General features: G+C 34.6%; 1 protein-coding gene across 1 annotated transcript in view; it reads right to left on the reverse strand.

Annotated features, from left to right (window-relative positions):
• The window catches only part of TMEM135 (transmembrane protein 135), a 256,148-nt gene that overhangs the window by 20,777 nt on the left and 219,522 nt on the right, over positions 1-15,849 (reverse strand). Inside the window, exons 7-10 of the mRNA XM_060018130.1 lie at positions 10,517-10,558; positions 7,421-7,567; positions 4,921-4,990; positions 1,559-1,726 (exon numbers count right to left, since the gene is read on the reverse strand). Coding sequence (XP_059874113.1) covers positions 1,559-1,726; positions 4,921-4,990; positions 7,421-7,567; positions 10,517-10,558 — 427 coding nt within the window. The remainder of the gene's footprint in view (positions 1-1,558; positions 1,727-4,920; positions 4,991-7,420; positions 7,568-10,516; positions 10,559-15,849) is intronic.

The following is a 15,849-nucleotide window of genomic DNA, read 5'->3' on the forward strand; positions in this document are numbered from 1 at the left end:
ATGCTGTATGAATATTTCTTATAATAGATTTTCTGACCCAGTTGCATTTTCCTTAGTTTAATTACCATTAGTTTATATTACCTAAGCAAATAAGTAGCAAAAATGTAAACAAACAAAAAAGCCTAGGCTCTCAGATATGCTGGATGGTGGAGAATAACCAACCTGGGCTAAAAATGTTGGAGATAATCCACATATAAATATTTAAGGGTTTATCTTAAGAGTAAATACAAACTCTATGACACAAGAAATGAAAAAGAATGTGAATATAAACATATTATCACCAATATTCTGCCCTATTAACTCTTGTATATATTCAAAGATATAAGTAATGCTTCCTAGTCAAACCATATTGAAAATGTTTTCAGTGTTAGTAATATTTCATAACAAGTGATTAACTATAGTTTATAATTTGCCACTCTTTCCTTTCCATTTCAAAATACTTTCTCCACATCTACCTTTTATAGGTAAACTTTATCATAAAATGAAACACAACCATCTTATCCAAAATAATTCCAGAATTCAGTTTTTCCCAGCATTTTCTTTTAACAACTGTGTGTGTGCACATGCACACATGCATGCACATGCATACAGGTCGACCTTAGTTAACACATTTTACCTTTAAATTTTGAATATCAATTTTAGATGTTTAATAAAATATGTCAGTAATATGATTTACATATTAGTGATTCCCATTAAACAAAAGGCCATTACTTCAAATTGCAGAGTGTTATGTCACAGATGATCCCTATATATGTGTTTAGGTAGGTGCTTATTATATATGTGTGGGTACATTTATAGGAACATGCAGAAAGAGGTGGAAGAATGTTAACTTTGTTTATTTGAGAGAGTACAGTAGAAAGAGTGAGTGAGTGGGAGATGGAAAATAAGTCATTGCTTATATCAGTTACAAGAGAAAATCCTTACTCTTTCTATCAAAGGTTGATATCAGCTAGGAGGGTCTGAAAATGTTTAAATTAATAATCAGGTAGTAAAATTATTCAGAAAAAACAAATAGATACATCACTTTTGATGTTAGAAATATCAGGAAGTTCATATTTTCTCAGTGACTACATTGTTGAAGAAAAGAAAATGAGTTTTTGAAAATCTTTAATATTATGTATAAATGCAAATATATCTACACTTTCAAGCTTTAAGAGAAGAAATATCTCCAGCCTCTATTCCCAACATAATGTGCATATTTGGTGATGAGATATTTACGAATACTACAGAAAGAAGTATTAAAAAAAAAAATGACAGGGCTTCCCTGGTGGCGCAGTGGTTGAGAGTCCGCCTGCCGATGCAGGGGACACGGGTTCGTGCCCCGGTCCGGGAAAGATCCCACATGCCGCGGCGCGGCTGGGCCCGTGAGCCATGACCACTGAGCCTGCGCGTCTGAAGCCTGTGCTCCGCAACGGGAGAGGCCGCAACAGTGAGAGGCCCGCGTACGGCAGAAAAAAAAAAAAAAAAAAAAAAAACAGATGAGCTAAGGCCGTATCTCATTTTAACAATAGCCATGTTATTTATTTCCCACTTTTCTTTCCTCTTCTGAAAGCCTTACCTTGTATATACTAACAAAAGAGCCCAGAAAAGCTCCGAGCTGGAAGTTTTCTTTATTGTAGAAGAGAGAAAATAGCCGGGATGGCTGTGTAAACAGATGCCTAAATGCAGAGGGAATCCGGAGGCAGCACTGGATCAAGTATCCCACGCTAAACATTCTGATAAAACCCTAGAGAAAATTGGGAGGAAATTCTGATTTACAACCAAATTTTGAAGACAGATAGATGTAAATTTTATTGTTGCAGAATCAAAACGGAACTAAAAATATTAAGACAAGTTTATATCGCAGCCATTTTCAAAATTAAGTCCTAAACCTCAAACAATTTTAAAACAATTGCCTTAAAAATAAGCGTGAAATCTTGCAGCAAACATACTTTCTATGATTTACAAAGTCTTAAAAAGTTTCCCAAGCACTGGCCAAGTCTATCTATGTACCAAACTTCTACTTCTTGACATTTTGTTGACATAACTGGGATTTATAATCCCTAAACCACAAATAGTTTTAGAAACAAAAGCACTGCAATTCCAAAAAAAATAGTTAACAAAACCAAATGCTTTGGGAAATTTTAACAGAAAGTGTCTCTTAATCATTAGTTTGAACAGAGATTCTTTTGACAGAAAATAATTGTATTATCTGTTTAGACCTTTGGTGTCAACTATTTAAACAATCAAGTTTAAAGAATTTTCCAGGAAAAGAAATAATTCTATCTAGGTTTTTACTTCTGTGCTCAATGTGTCAAGCTGAAACATCTCTAGGGAATGGCAGCTTTAAGGTAAACTAAAGAAAACCCGAGAAAGCAAATTTGCCACAAATCCACATTTGCTGTCAACATTTCTCCATATTACCTGCAACTATCTACAGTGTAAAAGGGAGGAAAGGATGACTAATGTTGGTCAATTTCATTTCACTCTTTAGGAAAATGAAGTTTGATGTCACTTAATGGTGAGAGACTGAAAAATTCCAGTCATCTCAAAACAAAATGTTATCAAAAAGAATAGTATTTTATACATGATTCAGCCAATACACTGTAATACTGATCTCCCATCGTCCTCCTCTTTCACCCCCACTGGAATGGAAAAACGTCTACATTCTTAGCAGTGTTTGCTGCTAAGTTTCAAAGGTCAGGTTTGTATCTTCGGTATGGCTGCCTTCTATTTTTTAAAAAAAAAATTGAGTTACTATGAAGAAACATTCATTAATTTACCTGAAACTACCTAATACCTGGTTAAAACATGAAAATTAAATTGTCCAAACAATTAGCATGAATTATCATGCATTTGCTTAACTGAAACTGCCTAGTGTTTGTTTAATGCATGAGGTGGTCACACCTGTATCTTGTCACTGATAATATCATAATATTAACCTAAGGGTTCAAAGATCACACTCATGTTCAACCATTTCACACTGTTTTCAAGAGATCTATTCATCCTTCCATCAATTCACCCTTTCATGTATTCAGGAAAGATTCAGTGAATGTCTCTCATGTGCTGCTCATCACACTAGATGCTGGGGATAGAGTACTGAGGACACAAAGCTCTTGCCTTCATGGAGCTTCCATGCTCATTAGAGGAAGAGAAAATCAGTAAACAAATAAACAAAGTAATTACAGATTACAGTAAGTGTTGAGAAGGAAGTAATCAGGGCACTGGGAAAGAAATTAACAGGGCATCCTATATTAGACTGAGTGGTAAGGGAAGGCTACTGAGGATGTGACGTTTAAATAGACACAAAAGAGAAGGAGCTGGCATGAGAAAAACATTTTGGGTAGCTTGGACAAAAAGCACAAAGCCAAAAAAGAGATTGGCAGGTATCAACAAAAAGTTCATGTGAATGGAGTATAGTGAGTTGGGGGGAATGTTAATTCATCTGAATATTCACTCAGGGGTATGATTTAACATGAGGTGTAACTGAGTCCATGGAATAATGAGGTGCACTGTCAAAATATTTTGCTATACTTGTGATATAAATTCCTCACCCACAAATCTCCAAATAATTCTACATTCATGGACATAATATAACAATGTAAACATAAATTAGCAAGTTTATAGTACTGGTACACGCTTGAAAGAATGACTACATTTTTTCATAGCTCAGTAATTCTCACTAACTTTCTCGTATACTTTTTTTAAAATATCACCTCTCCTCTCCCCAAATTTCTCAAATATCTCTAATTTAGTCAAAATGCTTTTCTTAGTTCCCCTCCTGCAGTTTCCCCCTGAACTAGAATTATGTCCAATTGGAGGGAATAATAACCCTCTCTGGGAGCTTGTAGACTTTGAGGCAGCCAGCAACATTCTTTTTTTTTTTTTTTTTTTTTCTTTTTTGCCACTTTAAAAATGGGGCAGGAAATCAGATTTGGAAAGAGTGTGTCAGAAACTACTTCACAACTGAAAAAATACTCTACTGCTTTTACCCCTGGTTCTGTCTTTGAGTACTTTAAAGGTAAGTGTTGGCCTGGGTGCGCCACCAACAACACTCGGCCACAGGCATTCACATTCATAGGCACTAATGTGATACAGTCCCTCCCTTTCTAGAAGGACGGTCAGGAGGCTGTCTTTTGGGGTGCTGTACAACTCTGTTCTTCTCATCATCAGTAAAGTGGGGATCAGATGTTGTAAGAAAGAACATAAATTTCTAAAGCATCAGGATTGTTAGAGCACCATCCAAAACTAAAGAACTTGTAGCAGATGGTGCCACCTGTGACAGACTAACTGCAATGAAAATTAACTTCCTTCTCAGAGTTGGTGGGATGGGGGATGGGGGGCAGTGGCAGGCATGGGATGGGGGATGGGGAGAGAGCACAGCCCTGGTACACTAATATATTAGGGAGTGGGGAATTTATGTCAGTGGGCATAACTAACTTTCTTAATGTAGAACAACTGTGGACATGCTCCAGTTACCGTCATGCCTTAAAAAATGTAACAGCTTTACAAGTCCAAAACCAAATGCCACTGTCCCAGATTGTGCAGTGTATGTGAGTGACTGCTGATCCCCCAGCACACAGCACAGTCCAGGGGCCTTGTTCTAAGATGTATTCTAATGAGGATACATTGCAAAGTACAAATTTTAATTTTAATTTGACTTTTTCTCTTTTTTGTTGTTGTTGCTTCACCTTCTACTTTGCAAGTTTTACATCTATTAAGTAAGCTAATGTAAAAATTATTTAACAAAGGATCTGGTAAGTGAATACTAAAAGCTAAATTGTTATCTATTTCTCACAAGTGTCTTATTCTTCAAGTCAAATGCAAAGAATGATAGCAATGATTGTCAACTTTTCCACTTACTTTGAAATTATGTTTTAATAAATAAGTTTTTTCTATACATATTCCCTGTGGTTATTAAAGTAGATTTTATATACTTACTTTAACGCAATAAGAGATGCAATTATCCTCATAGTGTTTGCAACATCTATGCCTTGGTCCATGCTTACATCTGAAATTAAACCAAAAAAACTAATATAATTAAAATGTGTGTGTATGCGTGCGTGCGTGTGGGTGTGTGTGTGTTAATCTGCTTAAAACTCTCTAACCAAAAAAGGAGAAAACATTATCAAGTCATTTCTAAATGTGTGCGTCTTTTGATTTCTTAGGACATACAGAAGCAAAGCTAACAGATTTTTTTTCCCTTTGCTGCTCACCATTTGACACACTGTATAAAATACGTGACTGCAGTCAAAATACTTGAATGTGGAACAGAAAAGCCATATTGGTAAATATTTGTGACTAAATATGAAAAATATGTATATGTTATCTCTATACTCTGCCAAATCTTTTGGAAGCTTTAAATTGTTTATTGTAGCGTATAATGGTCATAAATCATCCATGACGTCAGTACTTGAGCAAAAATCATAATGAGAATGTGCTCAGGTTACAGGAATTTAAACTTAATTATATTTGAGAGAAAACATCTGGGAAAGAAACATGATATAGTATTAGAATTTAAAATTCAGTTTTTAAAATAAATATAGAAATAGAACATGCAGGAATTCAAAAGTAGGTTGTGATTTAACCGTAAACAACTTAGTCTTCCAGTGTTTAATAAACATTTCTGCTGGGAGGACTACTATTCAAGACACACTTATTTTAGTTATTTGGTATGTCTACTCCAGGACTATTTATTCACTCCAGGCGTAAAAAAGTAAGTAGAATATCTAATATGGGTTTAACTCTCCCCCTTTCTCTTTGAAGAGTTCAGTTCCAAAATAAGCAGTCTTTATAACTCTTTCAGAATACAATTAATTAATGATCTTCATGGTTGGAACACATTAACTCTTTCTTGTTTATGATAATAACTTGCAGAGTGATATCCTAGCTCTCTAACTCCATTTGCAAATTGATTATAAAGACCTCCGAAATTCAATGCTGCACTGCAGCTGGAGTATACAGGCAGCCTTTCCTAGTCAAGGGTGACAGCAATAGTTCATTCCTTATGTCGTTAGAATGATATGACATATCTGGTCATGCGAAGTTGTTGAGTGATTAAAGCTAGGGGCCTGAAAAGGGGTGAATCAGAGAAGGACTGCCTTATGTAAATCATCACTCTTCATACTTCTAAGTGTCCTCTTCAAAGACATCTCTCAGCCATGGCTACCAGAACTAACACAGAAATTATTAAACTCTCTTTGCCAGTGAAGTTAAATTCTGTTATCAACTACACTGTCATTTAATCTTTCCTAGTCTTTCATTAAAATGGCTTCCCAAGTACTGGACTGCCAGTCTCCTATGTCATCTGCTCTGCTTCTATATTATCCTGCACCTGCTTTCACACCAATGGACCCACTGAGGCTACTCTGACAAGTTCTGCCATGGCCCGATCAGCTCTGATACCCAAGGCTTCATTCACCCCCGTCACACATTCTCTGCATTCCCCTATGATTCTTGTTGACATGATTCCCATTAACGGGATCCCCTACCACAATTATTACTGCCGTCTACCACCCCTTTCTTTCCTTTTACCTTCTTCTGTGGTGTACAGAAGAAGAGACAAAGTCTTTAAATTCAGTAAAAGTTTTGAGTACCTACTCTGTGCTCGTGTAAGTGAAGCAAACTCCTATGTTATTTCATTTAATGCACGCAACACTCCTTAATAAAGTTAACTGATGAGGACTTTGGGATGTAGAGTGGTTAAATCACTTGTTCAAAGTCCCAAAGCCAGGAGGGGCAAAATGAGTCAAACACAGGTCTTCAGATTTCTTAAACGGCGTCAGCTTCCTGTAGTTGATCCCCTAACTTTCTATACTGCCTCCTTACTCTACACTCTCTAAAATAGCACAACAAGATTATTTTTATTGGCTTGTATTCTAATTTTAAAACTTTAAATTTATTTTCTTAAATATCTTAAATATTTGAAATGCAAATGAAGACTTATCTGTATGAAATAGACTTCTTTGTATAACATACAAATAAAGATGTCTTATTTTATTTCCAAAGCCCTAAAAATTTCCACTCTTGCAAAATATCCTTCACTTAAACTTTGCTCCTTATTGTATCTATATCTTCTTAAATCTCTCTTGGAATTTTTCTTTCTCCTTTCCACACTTGAAACATTCGATTAGCACATATTAATCTGTTTCCTGAAGTTCCCTATTCTAGCCCCCTGCAACTCTGCTTAGTTTGAAATAGAAAAGTATTTCGATTTCATGTAAAACTATTTTAAAGGCAGATAATGGTCTATAGTCCTGCTAGAAATAATAAACAACATTCACTTGCCATCGTGTGCCTTTTTATAAAACTCTATGCAGTTTCTGGTAAAAAAAAAATATATATATATTACCTGAAAAGAAAACAAAAATACCTTGGCATGGTACAAATGTTATATAAAATGGTGACAAAATGTGCTAAAATATCAAGATAAAGAACTCACACTGAATCCACAAGCTTCCTGACTAGAGCAATTATATTCGTTCCTCTTGGTTTTTCCTCATGTTTCTCAGTCTTTTGTTCCACTTGTGCATATGCCGCCTCTGGTGAATAAGAATGTGTGGGAATTTCTTCCTTCCCAACAATGAACCTAAAGAAAAGAGCACAATGAGAGGCATTTTTCCCCTTAAAAAAAGCAAATCAGTGAGAAAATAAACTGATTTTGTTTATATACAAATACACTGTGGACAGTACCTTATCATTTGAAATAATATTTTCCACAATTTATATAAAACTAGTCATCCTTTAAAAAATAGGCTTTTGAAATCTGAATACTCGGAAAATGTTAATAGCTGTTTATTTAACAGTGCAGGCATCTTAAAATCAAATACAGCATAGCTCTTTGATGAAACACCCTTTTAACTTAGGTCACCGCTTTTTTAAGGTATTACACAACTTAAAAGTTTTTTCAAACAAAAAGGCAGATGAACTATTAACTTGGATCTACTAGTTAATGACAAAATTGCTATTATTTTCTCTAAAATGGACTAACAGTTACAACTGAATGCATTTCTCATTTTTTTACTCTAAATTTATATCTAACGTCACTTTGAGTCATAAAACAGCTGCAGTACAGTAGGTGGTCATCTATATGCACATGAGAAATAGAGGGAACTAAAGAATGAGAATCAGAAAGTGGTTAAGAGTCTGTGTGTCTTCCCCACATTATTAGAAAATCTTAAATTTGATGTTATTCTAATCTACTTACTTCTCTTTGGAAAAATCTAATATCCAGGAGAAGACACCATTCCTCTATCGTCAAAACTGGACTATATTTTTCCAAAGACAATACAAAGAAAACATTACCAACCATTAGATATCACTCAATCAGTATCCTTTATCAGAGTTTTCATTTTTGCTGTTTTCACCTTCACTAGAAGAGTCACTGCTCTTATAAAGAATAACTAAGCTTTCCTTAGCCAATTCTGCCTGCTGAACCTTCAGAAAATATCACAAAACATAGATAAAACAGGAGACCAATAACACTACACTAAAATTCTAGAACATGGGAACTCTGGCAAATTTAAATACTCGTAAAAGAGAGAAAAATTGTTACTATCAACAATTGCAACCCATCTCATTAGGACAAACTTGATAAAACATCTAGTTTACCAAATTGTAAGGGGCGTGCAATGAGATTGTTTGTCACCAGATGGCAGCTGTGCCTCCTTGGTAACTGCTGGTCCAAAAGAATTTGGTTCCTAATCGTGGGTGTGAATGGTGCTCTTTATAAACAAGGTAAAACTATGCTAGAACAGATACAGTATCTCTCATACCTTTCCTAACACTGAAAGGAAAGTGTTGCTATTTTGGCCAGGACCTACCATTCGGATTAGAGCTCACTTCCTTGGAGAAGCTGCCCCTGCCCCAAGCTGGAGTGAGTGAGCCATCCTTCCTCTGTGCTCTCACAGCCCAGTGATCCCCCAGTACTGGAAGCACCTTTTTAGTAGTTTCCCTGCCCCACTAAACTGTGGGATCTGTGAGACTATAGATACCTTCTTTGTTATTATATCCCAGTGCCTGGCACATAATAAATATTTAGTTATTTATTATGTCGGGCACATAATAAATATTTAATTAATACCTAGCAAAGGAATATCGTAATAGCGAGCATTTTCTGAGCATTTACTACATGACAGGCACAGCACTGAGCCTTGGACAAAGATTAAATCATTTAACCCTCATAGCAAAACACTATGAAGTAGGTACCATACTTTCCATGACAGTTAACATGAAAAGGCATCTTGTCCACAGTCAAAAATATCAGCAATTATTTGAACCCAGAACTGTTTAACTCTAAGGCCTGGGGTCTTAGTCACCAAACTTTGTACATTATTAACTATGTTTTAAACTACGATGAATCAGCCTTAGTCTACCTTCAGATTCCTGCACTGGCTCTTCTCCCGTGGTTCTCTCCTTGACTCTTTCTATTCCCCTAACTTCCACTATTATCTTACAGAACTAGCAAGAGTGAATAACTATTTTTCCAGAATATTTTCCTGTAACACAGAGAAAATGTTAAGTGCAAAGAGTCCAAGTCAGCTCTTCATTATAAGTGGATTTGAAGAAAACATATGCAAATATCTGACACATTCTGAGTTTTGGCAAGGACTCTGGGAGTCTAAGGAAAGATGCAGGAACAATGGCAGAGTTTTTCTCTTTAGGAAAACCAACTTTTGATTTTGTCACCAACTTTCAGTTTAAGTTGAAACTTAATTTCAGTGAAACTTAATTCACTTAATTTAATTAATTCAACTTTAATTAATTTAATTAAGTTTAATTAATTAAACTTGATTTAAGTGAAACTTAATTCACTTAATCTGTGAATGCAACAACAACAAAAAGCTATTTTCTAATAAGTTTCATGATCTTTTAATGAAAAATATGACATGAAGAAATTACTGCTGTGTGTTATGATTTAGTTATCGTTACCAAAGAATTTCCACAACCAAAAATACTCTATTCAATAACAGAGAAAGTTTAATTTCCTAATGTATGTGAAAATGTTTGGTGAAATATAAAATTCAACACTAATGCTAACCAACATCTCTACAGTATCGACCACGTGCCAATTACTGTGATAAGAGATGGGCTACGAGGTGAAAAGAAGACTCCAGTGACTCTAGTGAAGCCTATAATACAAAATGTGTTGGACAATGCACGAGTCCTGCCCTAACAAAGCCCGTAATCTGGTACCACACAATTAAGGGCTTCATTTTCCAGTAATTGTTCATGTGTAGCTTTGTCTTTCCAAGCTCCATAAACAGAGAGTTCTTGTAATCTTCTTTAATACCCCATACTGTAAGGCACATAACAGGCCCCCCAAATAGTGGCTGACTGACTGATTTTTAGGGGGAAAATTAACAAATTACTCTGTTAATGAAATGTCCACAAAGCCACTTTTGTGACTTTTAAAATTGCTTGCAACTTAAATAGTGGAGTCAATAAATATTTATTACAATTATGTACGATGATATTACTTTTTAAAAAAAACTTGTAAATTCTCTTAACATAAAGATAAATAAAATATGCAACTTACCTAAGTGCAGAGAATGTAAATCCTTTCAAACCATCTTTGCACCTAAAACAATAGAAATTTACAATGATAAAATAACTTGTTTTGAGATATAAAGTAGTAGTATTAAATAGCTATTAAATTTTTTCCTGAAAATGATTTTCTTTTAAAGGTGAAACTCTTTTAGGACGATGATCTGAGCAGTACAAATGGTCAAACAAACAACAAACAATGAACAAGCCATCTTACACAAAATGATTAAAATGATAATGCCTTCCCATGTCGTATTAACATAATTTAAGGCTCAATTCTCAGATTTGCAGGTTGAAGAGAGATTTAAAGTAAATCTTCTAAGGGATCCATGTGGACTTAAAATGAAGGCTGGGAGCGGAGTGTTCTTCATTCTAGCCAATCCCTGGGGGAGCAATTTGTTGCGAAGAGAAAGACCACATACACCTGCTGGGTATTATGTACAGGTCAATTCAAGGTCCTGACTTCTCCCTATTTATTAATTCAGTGGATGCAGAGCAATGTAGAGTTGGCAGGCACAAAAAGGCTTTAAGTTTAGTTAACAATTTTAACTTCTGAGTAAACCCAATCAGAACAGATAATGTAGCAAGAGGAATAGGGGGTGGAGGAGGAGAGCACAGAGAGAAGATTCCAAATATTATTGAGTGCTTACTATTGCTGGGCATTGTTTTGGGCCCTTTATATGTGTCGTCTCATTCAATTATACCACAACTCTTATGAATAGGTGTTTCTCTACTCCACAGCTGTGCAGAGGCCCCCCAGATGTGATAACTTCCCTGAGGTCACAAAATAAATAGTAGTCAGAATTCAGGAAAAACAAAAAAATGACTTCATCTGACTTAAAAGTTATGGTTTTCTCTTATACCTCCTCCTAAAACAGTGTATTCCTTTTAACTGGGGAAGACTCAAACTACATGGCAACTGGGGTAGGGGGGGATTCTCACACCTGCAAAAAGTATTTAAACAAGATTTTAAAATGGGGGCGTTACTATCCTGGTCTTAATGGTCTGCTCTATAGGTGTGATCAAGTTACTAGAGAATCTTTGGGTAGCTAGTGTCAAAATTCCTTGGAGAAACTATAAAGATTGGTGATATAATGATGCTCTAACATATGTTAATATTAGACACTGGATATTCTCAGACAAAAAGTATAGCCTTAAATCTAACTGGACAATTCTTTCTGTATGCCTTTTATATGAAAGGTCACAAAGGAAATGAACAAAAATATAAGAAATCTATCTAAAAATTTTTAAATATATATTTTTATTGGAGGACATATAGAATCTCAGGGAAAAACTTAATCCATGTGCACTGAGATGTTTTAAAGCACTTAAGAATTCAATTAAGCAACATAATCTACTTTGTGGTCATGTTAACAGTGAGAATGTAACCAGAGAATTTAGCTAACATACTATATAATTATCTACTCTGTATAGAATGAGGACAAAGGCAAAATAATTCATATGTTAAAGTTAAAGCGTGTATGGGAAAATTATAGCATTAAAATTCTTAAAGTTATCTGTTTCCATCTGAAGAAAGTGTTTCTCAGTAATTTAAAACCCATAACTGAGTAATTTCTAGATAGGTGGGGTGGTGAGGGGTTAGGCTGGGAGTCTATTGACTAGAAAACAGAAAGCAGATTGATTAAAAGATTATGTACAACTGGGAACAAATTTTGGCTCTGGTATGTTATTGTTAAAAGATAGCCATTTGTCTTTGTGCAATGCTGAATAGATAAAGGATTCTGACAACTTGGTCTGGTCATGATTGCATATTTGTGACCTTAAACAATAAATCTAACTGCAGACCAAACATCAAAAAGTAGCTTTCAAATATAAAAGGGCATCTACAAATGAATCTGCAATTTCATTATGATGGAAGTTTGGTTCTTTCAGCAGAACCCTGTGGGAAGCACTTCATATTGATAAAGTCTTAGCATGGATTCAAAAGGGGCTATTCTTCTTTCCATTCATGTGTATAAGGTCTGTTAATGTAATTGAGGGTCAGATGTCTATGTCAAAAGGACAAAAAAGTAATTATTCCCAGAAAAAGAAACTTTAAAATAGTAATACTGCCCTGCATTTTGACACCGAAAGTATTGTCTGAGCCCTAATCTAACTATGAAACACTATTGTAATCTGCGTTAAATGTAAAAAGTATGATATAAACATAAAGATTTATACAAAACAGAGCCCATTAAAAGGTGCCTCACTATTTGATGGATTCCGTTATTATAATGTAAATCAAATCACATTCTCCATTCATGTATTAAGGCTCGCTGATTTATTCAACAAATATTGACGGAGTGCCTACTATGTGCAAGCACTGGTTTAGGTTCTAAGGATGTAACAGTGGACAATATAGAATCTCTGCTTGATACCACTGACATTCTAGAAGGGGGAGAGATAGGATTAAAAAAAAAGTAAGTATGTCATATGGTGATAACTGCTATGGAAAAAAGCAAAGCAGGACGAGGGGAGAAACAGTGATCAGGTTGGGCCTTTTGTTTGTTTGTTTTTAACATAGTGTAGTCAGGAAGGGCCTCTCTGAGAAGGTGGAATTTGGTAATTTGAACAGAAACCTTACTGAATTGAGGGAAGGGCATTTCAGTCTGAAGGAAGAGCAAGCACAAAGCCCTTGATAAGGAATCTGCATGGCATGTAAGGAGAACAGCAAGTGCATTACTGCAGCTGGAGGGAAGCAGTGGTAGGAAATGAGGTCACAGTAATAGCTGTGGAGGGAGCCAGTGGTCTACAATTCCTGTAGGCCCTGTAGGCATGATAAGGACTTGGGAAGGTTCTCAGCAGAGAAGTGACAAGATCTGTCTTAAATTTTAAGATAATCACTTTGCTGGTTTGAAAACAGACTACAGGAGGGCAAGGTTAGAAGCAAAGAGGCGTATTAGGAGGAGAAATGACTGTGCCTGGACTAGATCACAGTGGCAGAGGTGGAGGGGAGTGGTAAGACTCTGAATGTATTTCAAAAGCAGAACTGGTGGAATTTCTTGATAGTTTGAATGTGGGGTACAAGAGAGAATTTACAAATTATTAAAATATTTTGGGTTTGAGCAAATGGAGGGATACAATATCCATTTATTGAAGTGAGAAAGACTACAAAAGAAACAGGTTTGAGGAGAAAAATCAAAGTTTTGTTTTAGATATGTTAAGCTTGAGATGCATGTGAGCTATAAATGGAAATATTAAGGAAGGAAGCAGCTGGCTATATAGATGTGGGTTCAAGGGAGAGGTCTGATTCGTTTATAAGTAGTACTTAAATCTATGGGACTAGATACAATCATCTAGGAATTAAGTGTTAATAAAGAAAATAGTCAAGGACTGAGTATTTTTTATTCCATCATAACCTGTAATGCAGAAAATCTTTTCTATAAAAGAAAAAAAATAATTTCTCCTAATAAATCCATTCTCTAATATAAAGTCTCATTTTAATTTTTGAGTGTACATAAAAATAATGCATTTAACTCATGTAGACGTAAACTTTCCTATTAAAGTCAGTCTATGCAAATGACATAAATAACTAGTATGACTCAATCCACAGTTACTGAATCTCTACATTTGCAATGTTCTGTGCTATGTATGATATAAAACAAAGCCAGGAGAGACAAAGAGGAAAAAGAATTTGCAGCATTATATCAAACAACTTAGCTGACAAGCGACTAATCATAGAGAGTCAGGTTGGAATTACATATTATATACAAGAAAGTATAAAGAAGTTTAACATTATTATTAGAATAATACTCTTGGTCAATGCCAGTGGGAGAGAAGCCAATAAGATAATTTTTTTTCAATTAGAAATATAAATGATAGTAAAATGAACAATTTTGCCCCAAAAGATTCTTTATCTCATTCTTAATTTCCATGAGATACTTCCACCTTTATCACAACATTGTACCAGCAGATGTCACTAGTAAGCCATTTTTGGAAAAATTTCTGGCTCTTTGATGTGGTTTCTATATCAAACATTTTGTTGCACATTTTCGTTTAAAAACAAATTCATAGGCATTCAAAATATGAATTTTGAATAAATTTTATTTAAACTGCATTAAATTCCCCGAAGTAAATATCATAAATATGAGACTTTTAACGATAGGTGACATTCCTGTTCCTATTATTGCATATAGTTATAAAATCTCTAAGAACAACCTACCATTTGGCACCAACATAGAATCTGATGATGTAAATGTGCTGCTTTCTAGTAACCTGAAAACTCTGAGAACTATTTTGACTCCTAAAATGTTTTTGTTTAGTCAGTTTTCATTTATTTGGTAAATATAATAGATATAAAAAATGTACTTTTACAAATCTCCTTTTACATATTTCTAAGGCAGTGCATGATGCTATGGAAAGACTCTTGATATGAACAATGAAACAGATACTAGTCATAACTTCCCTATCAACCTAGTGCAAATCACTTAATTTAAGGGCTTAATCTCACAGCCTCCTAAAAAAGAGCCTGGAAGTAAATGACCTCCATAACTGGCTCATTAAATGATTTCTAATTCTGAAATTTCATCACTTACTATAATTGTATTTAATGATACTATTATTATTTGAAATAATAATGGAAAATAAATGAATTATTCTAAAATCACTCATAGATAATGATCTCACTGATGTCAAGAATTTTTTAAAAAAATAGTAACATACAAACAAAACCCTGAATTTGTTTTGAGATTACTGGCTGCTACTAATATTATTTCATTTGCTTATTGCTTTATAAAACTTAGACATGGAACTTATTCCTGGCAAAGGTTCAAAGACAACCTTTTTCTTTTTTTTTTTGAAATTAAAGCCTTTCCACTTTTATTGGCATTGATAAATAATATCAATCAATTCACTGACAATACAAGTCTTTGAAATACCTTTTGCTGGGCAGGGGGATAGGACTTATTCATCTAATTAGGCACGTATCTCCATTTTAGCAATAAAATATTTTGCATATATTTTTCTTTGTAATTAAATCTAAAAAAACTGTAGAATTGGGGAAAATAGCCTTTATAACCCTTTAGAAAAAAATAACCTTTTCTTTTTTAACTTTAAGATTACAAAACGAACTACTGAGATGATATATACACTACAGAAATGCTGTTAAGTATTGATACAACAAGCAATTCTATAGATATAATCTCAATAATGATAAAAGATTACATTATTGCTATACGAAGCATCAATGCTAAAATATTATTATTAATGATAAAATATAAAATGCTGTTTATTATATAGTACAGAAAGTTAGAGAAAGTGGTCAAAAGGATATACCCCAAACAGTTTTAGCAGGCTACCTATTGAAGTAGGATGGGTTAAAAGACA

The sequence above is a fragment of the Delphinus delphis genome, chromosome 8, assembly GCF_949987515.2.
Source record: "Delphinus delphis chromosome 8, mDelDel1.2, whole genome shotgun sequence".
Taxonomy (NCBI): domain Eukaryota; kingdom Metazoa; phylum Chordata; class Mammalia; order Artiodactyla; family Delphinidae; genus Delphinus; species Delphinus delphis.